Raw genomic sequence first — 26,500 nt, forward strand, 5'->3', positions numbered from 1 at the left:
AAAACCCTCAAACAAAAACAAATTGGTGTGTACTGGAGAAAAAACATGGAAGCATCCTGTAAATTCTGATTAAGCAGATGACCATGGTTTTACCACTGATCTTTGCTTTTTTCATCACTGTGATGAAACAGGGTTATAATAAACTCTGTTAACAATACTGTGATTGCCATGCATATACCRGAATTGTTTGGCTACATCAAAGAAAATTTTACCACGTTGGTTGAGTAAGCTATAATGAAAATAAACTAAATACATTAAAGATCTGTTTTTATTACATCATCAGTGGAAGGCTGTCATTTTTTGACATCTCTTTTGTAAGCAGAGTAATTGTATTAGGTTCACATGAATAAACAATCCTGTATATGCTACTGTTCCAGTCTATGGTATAATCTAGTCTTTAATCTCAATAGGGAGTGCTATATGGATTTCTAGATGTAATCACATTGAACTACAGATTAGTGCCAAGTTGTGGCAGACTCATTTGTGTATAATTATGGAATAAATTAGGTCCTTTAGGAAAATGTAACTAAATGCTGAGCACTCATTTAAGTAGCGTGACAGCGTGGGAAAACTGTAATATTTAATAATTGAGAAATTACAGAAAGATGTATATAATCTCTTAAGTCATAAACTTCTGAATATTTTAAAGGTAACAGGTATATTTCAGAGAACAGGATAAGACTTTCAATGGTAGAAGTAGCTTATGAAATGAAAAGTGGGTTATCAGCAATGAAATAGAAACCATCTGTTCCTTTTTAATCCCTCTGTGTTGTAGCRTGCTGTGTGCCTGTTTTCTGTTGTCCTCTATCAAAGATGGCTGCACCTTAGTAGGGCTTTGTGTTTTGAAATCTCTAAAGTGAATTCTACTGTAATTATCTTTTTAAAAGCCTGGATTGTTACTTTAACTTAATATCTCATGTGCTGTTGAGATATTATTTTTTTCAGAATTGCTTGTATAACTGTTAGATTTATGATTCTGAGTATAATTTATTTTCATTTGCTATCTCCAAAGGGCAGTGGGCAGCTTTTTTATGTAACTCTTGCTAGTTCCATAAATTTGTTGAAAATACCAAAGGGAAAAGAATATGCGGAACCAGCTGATTTAAATCAACCTGTCTTTTCCAGTGTTTCTTGCTAGTCACTTTGTTTGCTGCTTGACTGTTTTAATTTTTAATTTAATTTCTAGCCATATTAAGATATAGGTGCTCTATATTGATTTATGTATTTGAATAATGCTACAGCTGGCTTGAAAAAGTTAACTCTGGCTCCCAGTAACTACAAAGACTCATAATAAAAAGTTAATCAGACAGACAGGTGACATGCAGACTGGTATGATTTAAGTTTGTCTGAACTTAAGACAATAGTTACAAAACAGTCTAGAATAGATTTGGTGGAGAATAAGCAGAGTGGCAGAAATATGAGACTTGTGGGTTTTCGGTCTACACAGTTAATTTATAACTGGGAAGATTTTGGGTCAGTATGGATGTCAGAGGCCTTTGGGGTCTAGAGTCTCCCCTTACTGCTGCTCATGAACTGAGTTTTTTTCTTTCCTGTGAATGGAATAAGGAAACAGCTGTGCTTTCCTGATTTCCTGTTGATCGATTGGTGATCACAGTAAGATCCTGTGAGTCTCCGAAAAAGCAAGTGTTGATGTTATGAGAACTCTAATTCCTTTTTCTTGATTGTACATCAGGCTGTGGTTGGTATGCACGGGGGCAGAAGTGGGAGAAAATAAATGAAAACCTGAAATTAATATATTTTTTGGATGGATTATGAAACTGGCTCTTTTGTTATACTTTTATGATGATGTAACTTAAAACATAAGCATTTATATTTTTGACTGTGAAGGAAACACATTTTTCTTTAGTAGTTGTATGAATTGAATTTCTGTAGTATAAAGTCTTTTAGGGTTTGTATAACAGACAACAGGCATCAAAATACTAGTTTCAGCCTAGTACTTTGCCACTGTTTCTCAAACCTGTCTTTAGATGTGATTTTCAGCAGAGGAACGTCGTTTTGCCTCTACTGCTTGTTCATTTGTTGYTTTTCTTTCTTAAATGAGACCATCAATAGCAGTATTTATGAAAATTGTTTGCTAGGAGTTGTATGGTCTTTTTGAGTGTAAGGATGGCCCAGAACTGTCCAACTTACATTGTTTATGCTATGAATGATCCTCAGGTTCTAGAGTATTAACTAGTAGTTATTACCTTGAATTGGAATTGTTCATACCTTTATTGGTGTTTTTATAGGAAAATTGGTAATAGAAGTTAATCACTGAACACACTTCCTTGAAATATTTTGCATTGGCACCGTTGGCTTTTAAATGTTTTGCATTTATGTAATTTGCAGACATTGGTGTAAAATCCATACTGGATGTAAATTTCTGAGCTGAGCCATATATTGCGTTCCATATATGAATTCTGGCTTGACTTTCTACTGTGAATTTACAGGAGTTCATTTTATTTATTCACATCTTCATGGTCGCTGTTGTAATGTGTATCTCTGATTAAATTCAGTGTTAGTACTGATGGTAGTTAAATTTTGTAAATAATTGTTTAGATTTAACAGCTATCTTATATTCACCTCCATTCATTCCTGCAGTGATGACTCTTAACAAAGCACAATACATGCTTGTAGGTACTTACACAAATATTTTACAGGGTTTCTTTGTAGTTATGTAAGGGACACTGCTGCATTGACTATGATTTAAGCACATTAGGTATGATTGGTCTTGTGTCCCTCTGACGTTTTCCAGTTGTTACAGCTTTCTTTTTAAAGACTTGCATTAATTGTCAGAGTAAGGAGGATGAGGCTTAGAGTTGCCTATTGAAGCATGGTCAGTGCTTTGTAGTGCTTTTTCTCCAAATGGAGCAAAAAGCTTGGTCAGGTTGTCACTGCCTGTTTTTCATGTGGTCGTATGTTGATGGGAAAAGGGCGCAAGCAGAGAGTATCCTGTAGCCTGAAGCTTTTCATGATTGCTTTCATCTGCRAAAGTATGCCTTCTTCAGAAACTTAAAAAAAATCTTTTTGTTTCTAAACAGGTGTATTAAAAGGGAGAAGGGCTTGTATTTTAGAGGGCAGWTTCATATTAAGGGCATTTTTTTATGAAAAAAAATTAGAATTTTTCAGAGGCTTGGGTAAGGTGTGAGATATTTTGAGTCCTGTCAAGCTCTGTCAGCTTTTTTTTCCCCTGGGTAAGATGCATTTGGGTACATCTTGCTTCTCTAGTGCTTGTGCAATCAAAATAAAGATTGGGTAAAAGGGGACAGGAGATTAGCCAAATTAGTTGTTCAAGACTGGAAGGTAGACAGTTTTAAATCTAGGACATAGCGAATTTTTCAAGGAGAGATGTGACGCCTATTAAAATACATTAGTAAGGGAGTGTGTGTTTGTGTTTGGGAATAGTTGCTTCTGTGTCTAATTAGATAAATGTGCTAAGATACTTAACAGGATATAATGGAGCACTAACACCTTGTGATGCTTTTTTCCTCACCTGAAGCAGCAGGAATAGAGCTGGTGGTTAGAAAAATTTGCCAGGTGAATTTGTGAGGCTTCTTRTGGAACTTAGTTACGGATGATTCCTCTTTGGAATTGAGTGCTTTTTTTGTCTGCAGTATTGAAGAGATAGTAATCATGCTGTAATTATGTCCCTGAAAAAAGGTACAGCCTTGGTCCTCTCCAAGGCTGTACTCTGATTTGGGCATATTTCCAAAAAGATATTTAAAGTTCTAGAATTGTTTGGAGCCACTTTTAGATTTTTGCAGGGATTAATAAGACATACCCGTAATACTCTTGTTTAGAATGGAGGAAAGCCATTTCCTAGTGAGATTTGTATGTGTATGTATGTATGTGTATGWATGTATGTAAAATCTAAGTAGACTATAATTACTGCAATTAGAATTTGGCTATTGTGCCAGGSTAAAAATCTTTGTCTTGTAAAAATAAATAATGGCATGGGAACTTAAGTCATCCTGAGGAGTTTTTACATTTAGGCTGAGAGAGTGTCTGTCCTGATAACAGATGAATCATATTTACCCAGTCATGTTTCATCTTGTCTAAAAAAGAAAAAATGAACTAAGGGACTTGAAGGAAGATCTAGACTGCTTACAGCTCAACAATGCAATTTGTACATGTGCAAGAGAGACAGAACAGTGCAGTTTTGAGAAAGGCATTCTTTTTGAGCTACCTTTATTTTTTGCCAGTGTATCAATGACTAGGTAGCAATTACCATTGCGTCAACTTCCTTTTGTATTACCTTCCCATATGGTCAGGAGGAAAAAATGCTTTTATAATATTATATAGATACTATCTATGCATAGACAGACTCTTTCAGTGGCGCCCGGTGACAAGATGATGGGCAGGAAGATCCACCTGGAATCTAAGGGAAAACTCTTTCACTGTGAGGGTGGTCAAACACTAGGGCAGGTTGCCCAGTGACGTGGAGTCTCCATCCTTGGAGATACTCTAAAGCTGTTTTGACAGCGAGCTGGTCAACCTGCTGTAGGTGACCCTGCTTGTGCAGGGAGTTGGACTGAATGAGCTCTAAAGGTCCCTTCCAAACTCACTGTTCTGGGATTCAGTGAAATCCCAGAGTTTTTCCTCTATAGATACATATTTAGTCCTATGTTTTTTCTTCTGTATGTCTTTTGTGAGATAATCAATAGGTATACTGATCAAAGTACTTTTGTCAAATTCAAAGTATTGAAAATGAGGGATAGTAACTTGAGTCATGATCTAGAACATAATTATTGTTACTGTTATCCCTTTTAAAGGAAACTTAAAGATCTAATCTTTTTCTTTTTTCTCCTCCCCTCTTTGCTGCTTTCTGCACAGACCCTTCAGAAGGTTGGCTTGACCTGATGGAGCCTATGGAAAGCTCCTTTGCAAGCTGTTAGTGCCACTTCTAAATTTGGAAAGGGACCTGTTAAGGATGATGCAAAATGTTTCTTCATCTCTGTGACTGCAGAGCTCCCACACTTGGAACATGAGATCCAAATGCTTATTCACACACCATTCATTTATTATTCACACACCATTTGTTTCCTTGAAACCAGAAGATTTYGTGGAAGCTGGTACCCTCAGAGAGTAAAAATGCTCTTTTCTACCAGCCATGTTTGAGGCATKGGTAAATTTGAGACCTTTTAAGGAAAAAAAAATCTAAGTCTTTCAAAGTACATAATGTTTTAGAGGAATATTTCAGTCACGAGATTGAACTTTCTTTATAGTGTTGTTTAACAACGATATAGCTATAAATGTCATATGGAATTCAATTCCTGCAATGGCATGTGAACGTATTACTTTATTTACTTCTATTAAAAGTAAGGATCTTTGAGGTGAAGCCAAGTTGGAGGTGAAGGGATCAGACTTCATTTATTGTTTAAGAACCTAAGACACTTAAGAGTTAGCCTGAAGCAGGGACTGCCTCCTTACAGGATACTTTTATTGGCAATTGCTACAACAAATTTTCAGAGTACTTTTATAAGGAAGCACAATTAACATATTGTATCTGTTACTGTGTGGAATACATAAATGGAAGATGGTAGCTTTTCTTTGTATCTGGCATATGAATGTTTTCTTTTTCAAAAAGTTTTCCATACTCAGGAGTGGTGAGGAATACAGATGTATAGAACTTTTGCTTGAATGAACAGAAAATAAAGTGGATGATAACAAGTATTTGAAATATTTATGGTTAAGATGATTAAATAATTTTGAAGGTCTGTATTTGAAAGAAGAGTGTAAGTGACATGTAGTTACATTTCCTTTCCAAAACAAGTCTTCACAGGATTTTTGATTAACAGATGATTTATGTTAAACTGCTGGAACTGCAAACTACTCCAGTGGTATCCTTAGAGAGCAATTTTGTTGACTCTTGGAATGTCTGCTGTTTGTTTAAAAGATGACTTTAGATTTTTATGAAYGTGAGACTACCACATGTAATGTTTTAGAACTGCTGCAATGGCATCTCTTATTTGCAGGTGGGCACTTAGCAGTATGCAGGGACTTTACRTACTTGATGCTGACACTATCCAGATCACAAAACAATCATATAGAACTTCCTTTACTCTTAATTATCTTCTTCTGTATTTTAATACCTAATACAGTGATTTTCAATTTATTAGTATCTTGTGTAATATTTTGCTCCCTTTTCTACTACCTACCACCTTGTCTAGTATTTATAAATATTTGTGCAGCTTGCATCATTGTAACTGAAGGTTGATAAATGTTCATATAATATTTATGGGACTATACTACAATTTTTTTTTATTTCCTTTCATAAATCACTTTTTCCAAAGGGACAAAAGAACTGTAAAGTTATGAATTTTTATTAACAGTCTCCTTTCATGCTCCAAATCTGAGGCTTATGAAATGTGTTTAAAGCTGTTACTTGGATTCCAGTGAGTATAACTGTTGCTTTATGTAAACTGTTTATTCCTTTGTTCTACTTGAGGCATTTTGTTTTAACTTTGAAAATTATCAGTGTATTTTACATTTGTTGTTTTTGTAGAAAAATGTTTTGAAATGTCTGAAATAATACTACTTAATGAGGAATAAAATAGAAGAAGAAAACTGAAAAAGAAGCCTTTAAGCTCTTACATCTTATTTTTTGTGAGGACAGTAATGTAATTTAAAAAGTCAGGTGAGTTAGAAGTGGTATTTAGTTTTCAATTAAAATACTACTTTGTAAAGCAAAAACCATATTGTTATCATCACGCTTGAGAATAGTGGAAAGATGATATATTATATAACCTCCCCTTCCAAATTAAAAAAAAAATAAAAAAAGCTTTGTGGGGAACCTTTATGCAATAGGGGTGAGAGACTCTTTGTTCGTTCTTCTAAATGGGGCTTAATGCAATTAGTTAATAAGTAGCTATCTTATGAAGCTTAGCTTAGCTTCATTTCTTAAGGTTGGATTACTCTGGTCCCTTCCAACCTTACTGTTTCTATGATGAGATCCTTTTCCACATATATAGCTGTGTTGACTTTGATGGGACTATGTATATGGACTTCCAAATTTGTAAGTGGGCCTGAGGATGTATATTCAGTGAGACTACCAGCATTGTATGTTTCCTTTTACACTATTGATGAGACAGAAAATACAGACAAAACGCTTACAGTTTGGTTAAAACAGAAGAGAGGTTATTAGTGACTTCCAATTTTGCTTCCAGGCTTAACTGATTAATCAACGTTAGTAATTTTAAATGTATGAGACATTACAGAAAAGTACACTCTTGAGGTGCAAATAATAGCTGGTGGAACTAAGCAGTCTTTTATGTGTCTGTATGAGAGTGGTGACTGACTCCCAAAGTCACTCCCATGCGTTCTGGGCAACATGCAGCTGTGTCGAGCTCTGTATGGGTTAGCTCTTGAGGAATGTATCACGGGGATGTGGGCAAGTTGTTCAGTCGGCTGTTTTGACTGCGCTGCTGTTTATGCCTGAGCTATGTAGCTGAAACACAAATTAGAGTTCATCTGCACAAGATGCAGTCACACGCTCACCTTCAGATTTATTTGGTAGACCTTCACATGAGTAATGCCAAATAACATTAATATTCTGGTCTGCGAAGTATCATTCTTTTCTTCCCCCGAAGTGCACTAGAGGGCAGTAAAAATATCTCAGATGCACCATGTCTTTCTAGAACTGCTATTTGTCTTGCATAGTTCCTGCAACTCTCTTTAGTAACCAGCTTGGAAATTAAACAGTACTTACCATTTACTCACTGAAAACAGGTTTCTGAGTAAATAGTACTTTGTAAAGATTTTAATTAGATGCATGGAGCTCACTGCAGTGAGTACCTGTATATTTGTGTGCAGTGAAACACCAGGTTTCAAATTAGGGTTAGAGTCAGTCCGCTGAAAGATGGCCCTTTTACAGAGCTCAGCCTTGATCCCAATGATCCTATTGCATATAATAGATCATCTTTCATATAATAATGAGTATGAATTCATGAAGTAAGTCCTGGAAGAACTATGGAAACTAGTAATAGAACTTACTTTTCTTTTCATGGCCAAAACTTCTGTTATGGAAAAAAGAGTGTTGAAGAATTAAAATACATAATTAATTCATTTTAAAACATCCTAGAATGAAAGCAAAAACCAGAGTTCTCACTAATACTTGGGTTATTCACATGGAAATGGTAGAAGACTAGGCTTTTCGTTACTGTTTTCTTTAAAGACAAACATTTTGCAAATAATCACAATATATGTGGTATTTCCCTATCACTCGCTATACAAACATAGTGGATGTATTTGTAGGTTAATTCAGATGTCAGAAATACTACTACTACTAATATAACTATATATATTGTTATATTATTATTATATTAATATTTGCCTTTATTAGGTTAGGTAAATTAACTGGTATCTTTCTGTGCTGAAGTACAGGAAACTATAGGACTTAAGACCACAAGCAGAGAATTTTGGAAAAAATCTTTTTTTTTTTCATTTTTAATTTAAAAGGTGCAAACAAAAGAATTAGGTTTCTTTGTTGTAGCCTTTTTCTTTTTTTTTTGTTTGTTTTCTGTTAAACAATGAGATTGTGAACTTCTAAAGATTTGTTGGATGATGGTTCAGAAATGATGCAGGATTTATGCAGCAGCTCATATCTTTAAATGGAGTGGGAAAATGAACCAAACTTTTAACAGAGACTTCCCAGCTCTAACTTATTTTTCTTTTATTTCATTTTATTAAATGAAGTATGAAAGATGTCTTAGTCTAGTTGGACCATATTCTTTTCACATATTGGAGTACTCCATTCTTTAATCCTTCCTCATATATCAAAAAAAATCTGTCCCATGGTCAAAGTGTAGTCAAGCATGTGTGTAATGTCATATGGATGACTTTGTATTGATCATATAACAGATACTCATTTAGTTATGATGTGGCACTTTGCAGTGGGGCTCTTGGAGCAGAGAGTAGTAAGTAGTGGCTAGATCAGGCCCATAGACTGCATCTTGGCCAGTGCTATAATAATAATAATAATAAAAAAAACAACACAGAGCCATCTTCTTCTCGAAGTGGCTAAAGTTTGTTCAACATTTTCACGGTTTACCTCTTGGGTCTTGTGAAACAATGATGCTGAATTTCTAGAACTTCAGAACAAGCGAAATATTGGCAGGGCAAGCGCAAGCACAGTAGAAAGAGGGTTGTGTGCAGTGTGAATTTGCCACACCCTGTGATTAGTGCATGTCTCATTAAACAAAGCTAATTGCAGGGACTTAGAGCCTTCCTTGAACCTTCAGTCTACAACTATGCTAGTTCATGCCTTTATTGAAATAGTAAAAATGAAAGTCATGAAAGACTTGAGCTCTTAGTCATAATATGTTAATGAGAAAGATAAAATCCTTTGGCTTTTCTCTGTTGGCAACCTTTACCATTATGTTGGTATTTATTTAGCAGAGATTGCCTGCTCGTTTTGCTGTTAGTCGTTGTGTCCAAGTAACAATTAACAAAAATCAGTGACAGGCAGAAAGGAAAAAGGTAATTTTTTCTTAAGCTTTTGAACTACACCTGAATGACAGCAATTAAAGCACTTAAAGCAATTAAGTCTTCAACTTTTGGAATTTTAGTGCACAATTTTTGAACTAAATCTTTCAGACTTGTTAAAATAGAACGTARTGTAGATTTATGTATATTCAGAACTTTTTAGGCTTAACTTAAAATACAAATTGGAGTAAGAAGAATCATAGCTCATAGAATAATTATTGTTTCTTTCTCAAGTAAATAATCTCCATTCAGATTTTGTGCATAATTTGACTTACTGAGACTTACCTGCCATTTTCTGACCCACCTGCTACAAGAGTGTCTTGGAACATGCAAAGAAAGCAAACTTACATGTTAGGCCACAACCGTATCTGTAGGGAGCAGCTAGCTTTCAGTGCTACCAGATTCATAACCTTTTCTAATACAAATAATCAGCATATGTCTCTYGCAAAATAAAGGTCATGATATAAGTATTCTTGTTGGCTGAAATATAAGACTAAACATATTTCTCAGTGACATTCCTTCTTTAAGTAGATTAGTTTAACTAGCTTTTCTACCAAGTACCAAAAATGAATAACAGGAATGGAAATTCAAAAGAAAAAATAACTAGCTTAATCAYCCTTAGTGCCTACAAATTGCCTCTACCTATTTTATAAGACTACTGTGACACAGAGTATTGAGTCAATTTAAAGAAAACCCTTTCTTATTTTACACTTTTAAGTTCCAGTCTTTGTGAGTGTTCTGTGCCTTGTTAAGATTCTTTTAAAATCAAGTTGATTTTTTTTGTAACTCCATTGACTCTTTCTGGAGAAAAAAAAAAATTCTAGAGAAGATGTGAACTCCCACATGTGAGTTGCTTTTCTTGTATCTGTTACATGTRTTCTTCCTAGGTTTGCTTTTGCTTAGTTTTTATAGGTTTTCCTTGCCTTGCAGATTGCATACATGGGTGTGCAGGCATAGCAGGTGGCATGTTGGGCTGCATAGAAACATGCAATAATTTTATGACTGACATCAGTAGAGATATGTGACATCTAGGAAGAAATTCTAGAAGTAAAGATGACAGAGTAAATCTCACAGAATATCTCTATAGAATATATTTATGAAATTCTGATATGACTTTCTTTTCTGCCAATGATATAGTGACTTTCTTTTCATGGCCCTTTACCCAGAGTCCTTCAGAGTTGTTGCCCTCTTTAAGATTAGATGCTGTTTTAACTAGCAGTTTCTTTGGATGAGGACAGTTGTTTTTGGGTTTCTTCTATGTTTTTTTGCTTTCTTCTGACACAAACCTGTTCTCTGTGGTAACAGATGTTTTGTCCTACGGTGCCATGTAGGGAATAGGCATAGTGTCACTCCTGTGTTCCCTTCCTGCTTGTATTCTCTCTGGTGAATCCAGATCAGATCTTTCTCATTTTTGGAAAGAGGTCTCTCTGAAATAGTTTTTTTAATATCAAATAATGTTTTTTATTGTAACAATACAAGTCCAAAAGTATTGGAATGATAATGGAAGTTTCTGCATTTAACAGCTGTAATTTTAAGGGAGGGCCTTTCAATTATCTCTAAATAAAAGGCATATATAATAGCAGACTTTATGAGAAGACCCAAAGGTGACTTGCTGTGATTTCTCTAAGTCTTGAAGCCTAAGCAAGAATCTGCAGTTGGTATTTGAATGCAGAATGAGCACTAGCCAATTATGTGCTATGCTTTTAGCAAAAATATTAACTCCCTAAATAAGGTAAAAGTTGCAAACTAATTTAATTATAAACAAGCTATTTTTAATGCTATTTTAGCAAACATCTGTCCAAATCAAATGGTAGTTCTGAAAACTAGTTCTCTCCTGTCAAGTAATAGTTGTCAGCTGTAATTTAATTCTGTGTAGTTGAATGTAATTTTGCATTAGTTTACCTCTTGAGAGTAGGAACTCGTGGAAGATGCAACCCTGTCTGATACTTTTGGGGAAAAAAACTCGCGATGGACTGTGTAACCAGGTTTGGTTGGATAGCAGAAAATCATAGAAATTWTCCAGCTTTTCTAGCTGATTAAGAGATTTTTTTCATGCTTATCAACATCTTGAATTATTGGATAGTGTCAGATGTATGACAGTAGACCTTTTATAATATGTTTCATTAAGGATGAAACACAGCAGTTGGATAATACAGGGATGAATTAGGCAGTTAAGAATCAGTAGTATGCAAAAACATCTGGCAGCAGAGGAATGTAGTGGAATAAGAACTGAGTGTGAATCCTTTTGCTGTTAGTGAGGGAGAAAAATGTCAGAAGAAGATTTTGTATAAGATGCAATACTACTCTCAAAAGTATGGAGAAAAAAACCCTTGCAAACATGGGATGGCAAAGATTCCATCAGTTATGTATGAATGTAACCTACTTGTTTGGTAAGTGTAGTAAGAAGATTTTTTTTTTTCCTGGAGCCAACCTTGACACTTTCTGGTTTCTCACCTCCATTACAGGATGATATAATTTTCCTTTGCAACAGGAAAGTTCAACTCTAACTTATACCTAGGCAATAAAGAATCTTCAGGTTACATTTTCTCTGGTATTTACATAACCATTACTGTAATTGATTCATGTTCAGTGTGAGAACTTTCTAATAACCATTTTATTTCAAAGCTGTGTTTGCATATTTTTAGCAATTTCTGCTGATAAGTAGAATTTAAGAGTGACTGAGACTGTAAGAGAAAGATAACTCAAGGCTTTAAGGATTATTTGTTAGGAAATATGTGTTAAAGGCCAGGAGCCTGTGGGAAAACATGATACAAACATTTTCATGTGCAGCATGTTTGTATTTAAAATAAGGTGAATATATATATAATCTTTAATTTGTGACTACTTACAAAATCTCTTGTAAAAGAGAAAAAAAATCTAACCTTCAGTTTGAGAACACTACATGGCAACACCTGATAATACACTGCTTAAGCCTCTGTCTCTGCCACTGTTCCTGCTGAAAAGGCATGAAGGCAAAGCTCTGAGGCACACTGACAGTAATCTCTCTGTTCAGCACTTTTAAAACGAGAGAGGCTTACTATCTAAGCATCAGGCTTGATGTGCTATACCTTGTTGTGATTTCAGGTTCTAAGGGGGTCATCTCAGGTCTTTTGTCCATTGGGATAGATTAAACTGTGTGTGATTTATAGGATTACTTGTGAGTTATTTATGAGTTTAAGTGAAAGTTTATGAATGGACCCATTGTTTGAACATTAATGATAATAATGAGTGAATGTCTAAGCTAATGGAAAAATTTGGTATCTTAGCCAGAAATCCTCTACCCCTTTTATTGTACAAAATTCTGACAGTACAATGTGCACCTACCCTGTGCCTGTCAGTATTAATAGATGCTTCTAAGCTCTTGATATCCACAGCCAACTGCAAAAATCTATTTATATGCATTTACTCACTCTGGTTAGCTTGTCCCTCACTTACATTCCACACTCCTGGAATTGTTCAGTATCATAGTGACTGTGAGGATGTGGGAATGCATAAATAGTTTATGGTGGTTATTAGGACACCTTTTGTATGTGTTTGTGTCAAACTGCTGATTTTATTTTAAATGCAGGGTTCTTTAGCTTTCTCTGTTTTTTTATTTCTTCAAAGCACTGAAATTCTACGGGAAAGTGCTTCACAGGTAAGAAAGGTTGCGATTAGTTTCAGAGTTTTCCTACTGTAATAGATTGCAGTATRCAGTAGTGGCTTGTACCTGAAAAAAAAGATTTACAAAGGGAGACTTCAGCTAATAAAGTGAACTAGGAGGAGCTTCTCTCTATCTATAGAAGTGTGAGGAGCTTGAAGATAAGAGGATASCATCATTCTCTACTCTGGCATTCGTTTTAGTATCTCAAGGTGGATGCTATCTATGGTAACCAGATGTAGTGGGGATGTTGAGAGCCTTATGTATGATAAATCTTTAAGGTTGTCCATGCAAGGTAAGCTAAACTTTTCTTTGCATGCCTCCTTTCTAAGTGTTTTGTACACTCTTGCATTTTATCTTTAAACAGAGTAATGTCATTGAAAAGTTCAGTGTAAAACAGTTCATTTTGTAGGCCTATCTACTACACGTTTCATGTGGCTCCCAAGAGGTGAAACATAGATTTCTAGAGTCCTGGGAAACAATCAAGCCTAAGGCAGTAGGAGGTGTTATGTGAGATAGCGTTGGTTTCAAAACCAAGCCGTGTCACTTTATGGTTCACATGTCTAAGGGGGATGTCAAACACAGTTAATGTGGAGGATTCAGCCTACAGAACAACATCCAGAAATGGGAGCTAAATTGTGCCCAAGCCCACCTAACTGCACAATTGGGAATCCTCATTTTGACTTCCTCCTTAGTTGTCTGGAAAATGTCCATAACAGAATTTGAAAAAGAATTGAAGCAAAGTTCTTGGACTGCATTTAATTCAGAGAATTTCTAGGTTGTATATTCCTTCCCATCACTGCAACTTTTTGTGTGTGTTTATATGCTCTCTGCTTCTTTCTCTCATTTTTTTTGTGTTATTTTATACTTTTATTTCTCTTCTGATAGAGTAGAAGGTGGTACCTATACTGAAGCACTTCCTTGTTATTGGAGAACTATTGGAGGCTTTTTTAGCTTGCTTATATACAGAAACAATAGTTATGGAATCATGCTTTCCCCAGTAACTTCAGCAGAGTCAGTCAACCAGGAGATAAGAAATACCACAGATCTATTTGTGTTTTCTACAAATGCAAAATTTCACTCATAGTGTGAATATTAGGCACAGAGGTATATGGTTTTTTTTAATAATGTGTTCCTTTTGTTTAATTTTACTTAGTTTTTTAAACAAGCTCGTAAGGACCTTAGAGTATCTCAAAGTATGGAGTATTAGTAGTCTTTCTTACAGCTTCTAGCTTGGTAGAATCTAAGCAATTCAGACACATGAATTAACTTGTGATATTTATTAATATATCATTGTAGCACATCTGCCAGATGGGGCATTTTTATCCCATTTAAGACATGATACTTGGGCACGCAGGCAATATCTTACAGAAAAATCTCACGGCAAATATGATGCAGAGTTCCTTATGTCTAGGACATAAAGGGATAGAGCTTGATATGAATGTCAGAAGTCATCATTTTTACATTGCATGAGTGTGTGTGAGTAACAAATATCTTAGTTAATTGTCTATACTATCCAAGATGAAGATGTATGCTGTTATTAATCCATCTTTGCTGGATTAACAGGGTTATTATGTTCAAGTTTAATAATGACTTAATTTAAATCATATGTGCTAAATTTTAATTTTAGATTATTATATATTAAGAAGACTCTTCTATTAAGTAATCTTCATGTAGTGTGATGGATCTGCAGCGGCTCCTTGTGGAGCACAACAAAAAGTCTATCAATTTTAGGAAAGATCTCATTGGATAGATCTAATATTCTATATTTTTGACAGTTGTGGAGTGAGAAGTATATACAAGGGTTTAATATAATTTCACTACAAGTCAAAAAGGAATGGCATTTTTGAATATTTGCCGCCTTTCTCCATGCAAACAGCTTAAAACTGTGTGTTGTCTAGACAATGGATCTTTACCTTAATCTGTGTTGAAATGTGAGAATATTGCTTTTATACCCTTCTATACCTCAGATTTCTTTTAGAATGACTACACAAGTGTTGGGTTTGACATGTAGACATCTTTCCCCTAGAAAATGTGTTTAAAGTCATTGCTCTGTTTTCCATACAAGCCACAACTAAGCAAGAATGAATATTTGTTTAGTTGCTATTTAGAAATCAATTACTCTGTATTTAATCGTATATCTTGCCAGGTTTAATTGCAGTCATAAAGAATCTTCAGAGATTACATTACATTTATAAAAATTAGTATTTCTGGTATATGCTGGAGACCTCTCTCCATGCATAGATATCATAGTAAGGCATATAATATAAATCATGTTTTATAATTCTTGGGCATGTCTTTTTTTAAAATGATGGGGTTTATGTTTAAAAGTAAGAATAAGTTGTTTGGATTGGCTGTGATTTTTAATCTAATGCTTAGTAAGTGTAGTGAAAATACTGAAAATTATTTGCACTGTTGGTGGTATTACATCTGACATTTTTAAATCTATTGTATCGTCTGACCATACTGTACTCTTTTTTTTGTTTCTGTTTCTTCTTTTTTGAAATAACTGCTTTGGTTAAAGGAATATACCTGACTGGAGCATGGATAAAGGTGTCTTTGCTTCCAAGCRTGGAATTCACGTGTATAATATAAATGCATCTTTCCCTGTATCCAGATGTGTAAAGTCACTTAACAATTTATTCTTATGTCACATTACATAAAATTGTGCTGCTGTAACACAGCTTACATGTTAAATGTTTTGAAGGTAATTTATGGGTGGCATGGGAGAATTAGTAATCGAAGCAGTAATAGAATTGGAACCAGCTGTAGGGGTAGATAGGAAATTGTCCTTCCTTCCTGTAGTAACTTAGACATGCTGTAATTTTTAACCCCCCAGTTCCCATACCCCTGCCTTGTGGTTGTAGATCTTCTTTGCATGACTATGTGATTTATTTTTTTTTCCCGCCTTTTTTCTTTTTTTAGTTAAATTGTGTGTCCTAATAGATTGGTAAGTTTGTAGACAACTGATACCTCTGTTTCTAGCTGGGACTATATGCATAAATTTGTATCTCTTCTAAGATCTTGAGAATAAATATTTGGGTGAACATCTTTCAGAATTGAAGAACTGTTGAAAAGTATAGTCTGTGACAACTCTGTCTCTTAAGATGTGATTGTTTAGTTTTGCTGACTGTAGTGTGTTTGAGAATAACAGGGTCGCTTAGGAGTCTCATGAGCTTCACCAACATTATTGAATGAAACTCTAGCAGATTCCTTGTGATAGGTATTCCAGTTTTACAGATCAGGAAACTGGGGTATGCAGGAATGAAATGAATTGCACAAATTCAAAGGTCAGGAATTAGTCTGCACCTAAATGGTGTGCTATTTTAATTTTGGTTGGTAAATGCATGTATATAGGTTAAGCGATACGGCTCACTACTGTGATTGCCAGTATAGTGGTGTAAGGGTTCTTATTAGTGTCATTATGAAATTCTGTGCCAGAGTGATCACCAGAAGTCCATCATTGAACACTAGGCTCTTTTGACAAGATGACAAATGTATCTTAGKTCCACTGTAAAAATCTCCATGTATGTTGCTACATATTGAACATCTACTCCTTCGGTCAGCTTTTTAAATTCTGAGTCCAAAAGTAGAAGTTTAGAGAGAAGTGCTTCTAGTAAGATTTTTAACTCTTAAAATGTTTCACCTCTTTAAGATTATGAAAGTTGTTAAAGAAACAGTAGTACTTGCTCTACCATATACATTATTTTAATGTAGTTCCTTAGAACCCACATCACTAAAATTGCCTTTTGCTGCAAAAGCTTGATAGTTTCACTGACTTTTAAAAGAAAATATGTACATCATAACTGAAAGGTTTATAAGATGGGAACCATTTTTTTGCCAAAGATGTCAAAATTTTAGTAGCTGTGTGTTTCRAATTCTAAAATAGTTCATAAATAATTTCATTTTAAGACAGAAGATAAAACTAGTGAACAGTAAAGCTATTTTCATGACTGAATAATATCTAAAGCTACTACTTGTTAGTTCTGGAATTCTCATTGTAACTTTTTTTTTGATAAGCCAAGTGAAAGATTGTTTTTCCCTGAAGTTTACTACAAGGTGATATAATGAAGTGTCTGTACAGTTCATCTGGATGTATATAGTAGAGTGAGTTTAAGGTAAATAATTAAGTGGACTAGTTAGCAAGCTGCAAAATATTACGACTTAAGGAAAGCTTAGTTTCAGTCTGGTCCTGCATCTCATGTTGTGTTCTTGTCATCTTTCATTTATGTCTTCTAGGTCATGTTCCCAGCCCTAGAAATCRTATGCAAAATTTACGTGATACAGAAATTCTTATCAAATTGAATGTGAAATATGTGAATGCCAAAGGGAAACCCGTGCATGTGAACTAAGCGTTTGGCACTTACATGTCAGAGAGAGGAATGTTCACAACTATTTTTCCTTTTTGATTTCAAAATTAAGCTATTTATTGGTTGCATGCCAGAATGAACAGATTTTCAGAGCGGAGATGGTAGTTGTGTGTTCATTTTGTTTCTCTTTATTGTCAGCTATGTTTACCTTTGCTATTCTACTCTACTGTTTCTGAGTAAAGAAAAGTATTCCTTTAGGTCAAAACTGAGTTCTATTCTACCCTAAAGAATTCTCTTCCTAAAGGTTATACCTGACTGAAAATGCTGTGTTGTTTTGTCATTCTCAACAGATTAGATTGTATTAAATTTGTGTATCTTATCGCTGTAGTAAAACTCTCTTGACTGAACGTGAAGTTTTTTCCACAGTATATGGAACTGTGCATAGCCAACTGTGCATACTGTTCTAGCAGATAGGCATATATTTACATATTTGAAACTGAATTGATAAAGGTGAAATAGACAGGTGGTTATGTAAGCAGAATATAGTATATCTGAAATAGTATCAGAACACTGGGGTTAAGAAAATTACTCTCATAGAAACTGCAAAGGAAACTTGAATGGCTATGGGCAATTTTAGATTTAAATCAGTTTTATCAGTGATTAGAATTTGCTTTGGAAAAGGCTCAAGAGAATTCCTCTGGTGTATATTGTGAAAACATAATGTATTGTAAATGTTAAGATAAACTGTGATTTCATTAATCAAGGAGTTGTTATAAATTTAGAAATTACTTGAATACGATTTTGGAATCTATGGTGAAAAATAGCAGCCTCCTGAAACTTGAGACTATCTTGCAGGAGGGAGGTCTGGCTAGCTTTTTTGTTTACTTTAGAAGTATGTGTGTGTATCTCTGTGTGTGTGTGTGTGTGTGTGTGTATATATGTGCACACATGTATATGTACATACATATTTTATATATGTACATACATATACATATATAATGTATGCGTGATATATAAAATAAGTGTATTTGCAAACAGTGCTGAGGTCTAATTGTGATACCTTTTGTAAATTGTTAAGCCATTAGAGCCTTTTGAGAAGGGGACATGCCACTAAGTGGCAAGAAAGAAAGAGGAAATCTAATTCATGTTACCTGTCATGTCTGGGGCCAGTTTCTTAATTACTGTTAACCCATCATCTCATAAAATATATTCTGTCTGACTTATAATAACATTATAAATTTGTGGTTTTAGGTTGTCATACGTAGGAATGAAGATTTAATCTAAGGCCTTTTCCCTTGCTGGTTAAACCTGACAAGACTCCCTGGTTGAGATCACAGGAAAAATTCGTAAGGCTGTGAATTAGAAGATGTTGAGAGAAGCTAGCCACAGTAGTGTTTCTATATGGAATGAATAAATTGGTTTTCTTTAGACATTAGAGAGAAAGTTCATCTGCTTAAACTCCTCCTTAATTTTTGAATGCACCCCAGAGGACTGCATTTTATCTCATTTAAGGAATGAATAATCTCTCCTTATTCTTCTCATACTTAAAATTCAAGACAAGACTTCTGTGCTCTTCTGAGTGTAATCTGAATTAGAAATGATGACTGGCAAAGATAGTATTCTACTGGGCCCTTTTAGCATTTCTGTTCATTCTGAAGGTTTTCTGCATTTGTCATGGAGTTTTATGAGTTATCTGTGTTTTTCTGAGAGTAACAGATACTGTGGGTATATCATGGGAACATCAGCCAAGATGATTCATAGCAGTGTTTGCAGGTATTTTCCTGTTTTCCATAATATTTTCCTTTATCTTTTTCAGGCCAGTTTTTTAGATAATAAACACAYGCACGCCTTGATTTGTCTAACCTAAGCAAGGCATCTGTGCTAGTTTCGTTGCCTTATGGTCCCTGAATAGCTCACAGAAAGGGAGAGCTCTCCAGATGATTCAGATTTTTGATACATGGATTCTTCTTCTGGATTTATGTTTCTCTTCTTGAGGGCTGTATAGGAAGTCTCAAGTAACTGTTTTCTTTATTGAGATGCGTCAGATAGGTAAACTTATATTATATGAATCTAGGCCAAAATGAGTTTAATAACGTACATCAGAATACATCTGTCAGCTCTTAACACCTAAAAGAGAGGAAATTAAAAGTTGTTGAAATGTCTTCTTAAATCTAGTGCTTCCTTCTGCTTGCAGGTTTGTGGATAATGCATTCCTATAAAGCAGAAAACATTTCTATTTTCATGTTGCTGTAAAACTGCTGTAAAACAGCATTTTATGCATAACTCACTTTTTAATACTCTATCTTTCTCTCAAGTGTACTCTTGTACAGCCTAATGTATATCTTAGACATTTATTTTAACTTATTAAAGTTATGGAGAAAAATAGTAAAAAATCATGACTCATAGCAACTGCGTGTTTTACAAATAATGTAGTCTTAATCATTGCAGGAGGAGTRATTTGTGGAATAAAACATGGATATTGGTGTGTGCTTATTTGCAAAAGGGTTTAAAATGCATAGAAAAAAACAATTAAAACTGTCATTTCTRTTCTAAGATGTCGCTGCTGTCATGGAAAATTCTACTTTTATGTAGTGATTTTTAAAAGAAAAGTTATTTAAAGCGYTCCACTGATTGGATTAGCATATAGTTTTGATTGGGCACAATGGCAGGCAGACTAGATATCTGTGACACTGTTTTATAACATTTATTTTTCTGCAAAATTGAATAGTTTTGTATGTAGTCTTAGTTGTCTTAGACTGCAAAGTTTGTGGTGGTGTGCCACTCCACTTTAGGAGTTACCATGTTAGAAATGCCATTCTTTCTGTGAGGATTGTTGATAAGTGGTTTGCCCATTTGTTTTACTTTTAAGAGCATTTTTTTTTCTCCTCAAATGTCATATAATTTACAGTATGAACATTTTTATTAGAATATTTTATATTGCTCTCTTTAATTACTTCTAAAGAGTAATTACTCTTTAATTACTACTTTAATCACTTCTGCTACTCCGGATTACTTTTTTTTTTTAATTACACCAGTTTCTTTGAAACTGTGTTGGAGAAGAATGGAAGAAACAGAAGACTGCTTTACTGGTTGCAAGGAGGAAGATTTCAGCACTGTCAGTCTGTATGATGGAGTCTCATACTTGCTTTTCCATGCAAGTCAGTCTTTGTGGACAGGAAGAGAGGAGGCTAGATCAGAGTCTTTAACAGACCTTTAAAGAAAGCATTTAGTTCAAATATTTCATGTTCATGTTTGAAAATGAAGTCCTTTCTTAATTGCCAGAAGGTCTAGGATTTGGACTGCTAAAACATAATTTGCTGCGGGGAGTCCTTTGTATGGGAATTTGAATTGCTGCTATGCTACTTAAATAGATTAAGATAATTCCATCATCATTTGATGTTAGGACTTACTGTTCCCCCTCCCACATCTACCAGCTGCTCCTGCTGTCCATTAATAACCCAGTTATCCCATCTATCTTAAAGGGAGGCAGCAATCTTCTGTGTCAGATGACCTCTGTTATATTTGCTTTATGAAAGCCTTGATTTCACCAGAAATGGAGAATTCTCAGTAAAGTGTAGCTCCCACCTCTTCTTTCTCACTCCTTTCGATGGATGGGTGGCATCATCCTCCATGTGAAATAAGCCAAAACAGAGACCCCAAAGACAGAAGAATAAGTGATTACACATTTCTCCTGGATGAAATCCGTTAGAAGGGGCGTTTTTAGTATAGTACTTAAGATATCTAATATAAGTAGTAGCCAAGCCTACTTTAATCTCTTCCCACTGCTCAAGATGCACTCAGATTTAGTTTAATTGCTTGGAGTGTTAAGCCAGAGCAGCATGGTTTTGGCCGTGCTACACCACAGCTATGCTGCTGCAGCGGGAAGTCTCTTCGGGTCTTCAGCAGGTCAGTGGTTCAGGAGAGTCCCAAGAAGGGTACGAGATAGCCAGAAAAGGAAATTGCTCATTTGTTTCCAAGGTGACATATGATGTTGAAACCCTCAGGGAAGGCAAGATCCTCTCTACTGGAGTCTAAGAACAATTCTAGACACTAGGAAAAGTCTTGTTTCCTCCTGTAAATTGTAGTATTGTGGATGCCCAGAAAAGTTCCCCTTTAAGGGCCTGTCTTGTGAGAGATGCATGCAGTTTGTGAGCATCTTCCATGCAGGACTGTTTCTGTTTATGAAATATAGAAAGGCATCTGCAAACAGAGCAATGAAGGTACATTTAGGCATAAGTATGTGCATCATTCAGTCCCTTTCTTGTTTATCTTTTTTAATTATTATTTTTATTTTTAGAAGAGGTTGGAGTCTAGCTGATTTATTTATTTATTTATTTATTTATTTATTTTTCTCCAGTGTGTGGATGTTCTCCAGGGTGGATGATATGGATACATACTATCTTTCTCCTCAAGTTTAGTTCATAGTAACTGTGTGTGTGAGATCAGCAGAGTCTCTCTCTGATGTCTGCTTTGTTGTACTGTTGTAGAACATGTATTTTGATTTTCATAGACTTTGCTTTTATCCATTTAAGGCAGTGAATGTAACTTAATTTTTCAGATTTCCAAGATGGTCAGTCTGTTGATAAGGCTAACAGATGGTKTTGGCTGAGTTACTTTTTAATTATAAGTTAATCTCTCTGATGTTGTTTTGGTGGAAGATTTTTTAAAAATTTCCCTAGGACCTAAGTTTCTCACTAAGCCAAAAGTGGACTTTATTATATAGATGCCAGCCCATCCTTTTCCTACTTCCTATATCTCTGTTTACTGCTGAGTCCCTATGATTGTTATTGCCCATACCCACAGTCTTTGAGGATACAGAAGAATACAGAAATCTAGATTTTTTTCCCCTCTTTTTGTTCTCTGATTTGAACTGCATTATAAGATTATTTGTGTTTTATCTGTGTTTTTTTCTGAAGAGATCKTGGAGACTCTGACCTAGTTTTAGCCTGTAGTTTCTAGTATTGTATTTTCTGTGTGTTGGCTGAGGATAAGGAAACTCCCATAAGCAGTATTTGGGGAAGTGGCATAGTGAATGGAAGAGTGATATGAGGCACCAGGAGCTTAACAATTAGCTAGAGGCAGAACTACCTGAAAAAATGCAACTAAAACCTGCAGATGTGATTTCTGACCTGCAGTGTCCCTTTCCTGAAATTATTTAAAGGTAAGACTTACTTTTCATTTTTAGATAAAACTGCAAACTCAYAGAATATACTGTTTTACAGATTTAAGAAATAATCTTATGGAAGCCAAGGAACTAAGAAGTTTTGTTAAAATGTAGGAAATACGTTAAACCAAAGACAGTCTCCTTTATTTTCTGGTTAAGTGGAAAGAGAAATTTAACATCTTATTGTTGTTCTGAAAAGATTAAAAAAAAATCTGTAAAGGTTTCATATTACCTCCTTTTAATTGTAATACAAATTTTTCAGACTAGCATTATCAAAAAGGTAAAATTCAAAGTTGCCTAAACTGGCAGCTGAAATCCAAGCAGCAGGTGGAAAACTCAGAYGTGCAGGTACACTGGGGGGAAAATTTGTCTTTTCAATTAGTCAGACTTAGAATTTTTCAAGATGCAGAGAATTTTGATGTTCAAATCAATATAAAATACATTAGCTATGTCTTTTCATGACAGCAAGAAAAAGGCTTCTGTGGTGTTCCTTGATCTTCATGTTGTAATAGCTGGAAAAGTAGTAGTTGTATCTGTGTTTTTTTTTTTTTTTTTTTGGGGGGGTTTATATATAGGCATGTGTTGTTGCAGGTTAGCDATATTTATAATATCCTMTGTAATTTAGGAAGTTCAAAGTTACTAAAATGAAGTAAGCCACTTTTTTAATTTGTGGCTGATTTTTAGGAGGTTATTCTATGCTATATTCCTGGAGGTTGTTATCTTAATTTTTGCTCTGAATAGTCTAAACAGTTACTTTAACTGTCAGGAATCCCTTGGACGCTGCAGAGCGTTGTGCAGCTAGCACTCCCAAATGTCCAACTTTCAGGCTGAGGCCATTTGATTTATCAGGTGGCAGAATGTATTCGTATCTGTTGTTCTCACTTACAGATAAGTAGCCAGAAATGTGTTTAACATGAGTGTACCTTACAACAGATACATGAATATTTCACTTTTCTCATTAGAAAAAGGATTTAATCACTGTCACCTGAAGAAACTAGCAGTTAAAGTTGGACAAGTTTGTTCTAGCACTTTTTGTTTATTAATCTAAAGCAATTGTGTGAAAAGGACTGTTTTGTTTGTTTAAGCTTTTTAACTGCTATTTTCAGTAATTCTGTGGTATCTTAGTAATRATCATCTAAACTACTTAAGCTGGAATTAACCAAGAAGCATAAAACAGCTGACAGAAAACAGTCAAGCTTGTCACGTGCTATTGTTGATGCTGGTCTTTGGAAAGATGGTCTCWTCTGTTCAATTTGAAATTCAGATATTCATGAGGTTTTTTTCCCCTTTTTTTTGGTTGAATTATTGAAAGAATTCTTAAGAGTAGTTAAGAATAAAATTCAGTGCTGGCATAATYTACGCATATGATATAAATAAAATCTTCCTTTGTGAAATGGAATGTARAATAATCAACTTTACAATGATTAAGATAAGAGTGGCCCAAATATTGTTTCTCCTTCCAGCAGTGGATGAAGTTCCTGGGAAAAACTTTGATTCACAGAAATAGTATGTCCTTTGTTGCAGGTGACAACAGCATGAATATTTGAAACAGTTTGTATGTTTTCTTTTCAACTTCTCCCCATTTTTATAAAATGTTCTTAGATGGCAAGTACAGTCAAAAGCTGCTGAGCAGTTCTTGGCATCTCCGAAGAGCAAATAAAAATTTATAGGGCAAGGAATGATCAGTCATGGAAAACTTCATTTATAATATAACTGTAGCTTTCTCTAGATGCTTTATTGTGTGAATTGAACAAAAAGTAAGATTTAATAATCATAGCTTTACTTGAGAATGTTGAGTTACTTACTCCTATTTCTCAACTTGTAAACCCTTAGGACCATGGAAGTGGATCTTGAGATATGTGAGCTGTCCTTCCTCATGGTTATTTTGTTACTTAGGTACATCTAAAAGATTTCCGTGTTAATACCAAAGTTTCTTTTCAAGCACCTGTGACCATCCAGGATGTGTGTATGCTGCAAAGGTGAACATAGTCAGCAAGAGTCTTTTGCTGGCTCTGCTTTCTATTATATATATATATATATGCGAGAAAGGGGGAAAGTGCTATGTAGCTGGTTTGAGAATCAGAGCCTTTGTTAGTGATAAGAGTAAGCTGAGAAGAAGCGTAGGTGTGACTAGATCGAAGTGAAAACTGCAGTTTTGTCAGRGATATAAAGCTGATAGAACTGGAGGAAAAAAAGTTTGCAGAAAATAAACCTGGTCCTTTAAAGATTTTCTGTAGCAAGAACAAAAAAAAGGGGGAAGGAATTGGTAGACTGAATCAGGAAAGAGATGCAGTTTTTACTGTAAAGAGTGCTTTAAAATTATTTTTAAAACAAACTTTGGCAGCAGCAGATTATAACCAAGATGTCTGGCATCAAAATGATTGATTCTGTCTGCTTGAGGAAACTTAGCAGTACGATACAAATGAGCTTTTGGACAGTAATGAATCAAGTATCCTTTGCAAAACCTTGGACTCACTAAAGTACTTTTATTTCTTTCTGTCTMTATCAGCTATTTTTGTTTTTGTAATACAAATGTTAGTCAACTGTTTTAAACTGTAATTGCCTTTAATCTGTATGTTGCTGTTTAATACACTATGAAATACACTGAATTATTTTGTTTTGACTTTGTTACYGCTGCAGTGTTAGTCTTAAAGCCCCATTAGAGCTGAAGGTAACCACAGAAGTGGAAGTGGGRTGCTAGTCAATGATCTTAATAAACCATATAGATAACTCCTGTAATTTCAATAACTTCATAGGTTACTTTTATTTGAAAAGTCATTGTGTCATATGATGGATGGATTAACCAAATCACAGGTTAGGATCAATATAGATATTGGTGATTAAGAAGCAGAGAGAACTGTAATGTCTTTTCTGAAGAGGAAGAAAATGGAAATCTCTTACTAGTTTTGTATTAAGATATGTGTATATATATATTTTAAACTGTTTTGWTTTTTTCCTGTTATTTCTAGGGGTTTTTCTGTGAAAATAAAAGTTGGGATTTAATGATTATAGCTAGTGTGAGCAAAATATTTCTTAATTTTATATATATTGTGCTCATAGTACTATACTCATGGAGGTGGGTTTACTTTTTWCTTTTTTTTCCCYAGAACCCTATCAAGAAAATTCCAGATTCTCATGAAATTACACTCCAACATGGGACAAAAACAGTAAGTGATAACACACATTCAATACTTTTTATTTCTCCAGAACTATACAGTACTGTGGTCAAACTGTACAGGTGTGGGCTTGCTCAGTTGCTACTACAGCAAAACCTGAAAGCAGCAGGAGAAAATAACTACGTTTATGCAGCTAGATAAACTGGAAGTCTGAATGTGTGAACAGAAAGCTTAGTTTCTGTGTGTGAAGGTTGTGGTTACCAAGGATGCAAAGTGCTGCATAGTTGAAGAAAAAAAACACTACCAAGCAGAAATTCTGAGCARCTTGCATGGCAAGCTTGGCAAATCTTGAGCTTAAAGCAAGATTAGAAGGCACACTTCCCTAAAGCAACTTTTCAAAAAACTTAGAATTTGTTAATGATGGAAGGCCTGTCTGAAATACTGTTCAGATGTTTATGATGTGTGTAGGACACCAGACTGTGGAAGAATTTTYACTTCAACCCTAAATTTGATTTCTGATTGAAATCAGTGGTGATCTAAAGTTTCTACAATTGGAAAATAGTCTTTTTTGTACTTTGGTGTTTATCATGCACATTGGCCTTATAACAAGAGAAAACAAATCGTAATTACTGAATCTAAGACGTTTCCATTATGTGCACTGAAAGAATTGGCTGTCTCTAGCAGACTTCCTAAGACCTATCTTTTAAGAGTTARCTCTCTGACATTTCAGTATTCTGTTGTGATGCTTTCATAGTGGAGTTATTGACATCAAAGAAAGAAACTCTTT

At 34.8% G+C, this 26,500-nt stretch overlaps 1 protein-coding gene across 1 annotated transcript in view; it reads left to right on the top strand.

The window, feature by feature from the left end:
- The window catches only part of WDR70 (WD repeat domain 70), a 142,240-nt gene that overhangs the window by 9,322 nt on the left and 106,418 nt on the right, over positions 1 to 26,500 (top strand). Inside the window, exon 7 of the mRNA XM_085297698.1 lies at positions 25,705 to 25,764. Coding sequence (XP_085153824.1) covers positions 25,705 to 25,764 — 60 coding nt within the window. The remainder of the gene's footprint in view (positions 1 to 25,704; positions 25,765 to 26,500) is intronic.

The sequence above is a fragment of the Rhea americana genome, unplaced genomic scaffold (assembly GCF_003343005.1).
Source record: "Rhea americana isolate MKP2758 unplaced genomic scaffold, rheAme1 scaffold_13, whole genome shotgun sequence".
Lineage (NCBI taxonomy): Eukaryota > Metazoa > Chordata > Aves > Rheiformes > Rheidae > Rhea > Rhea americana.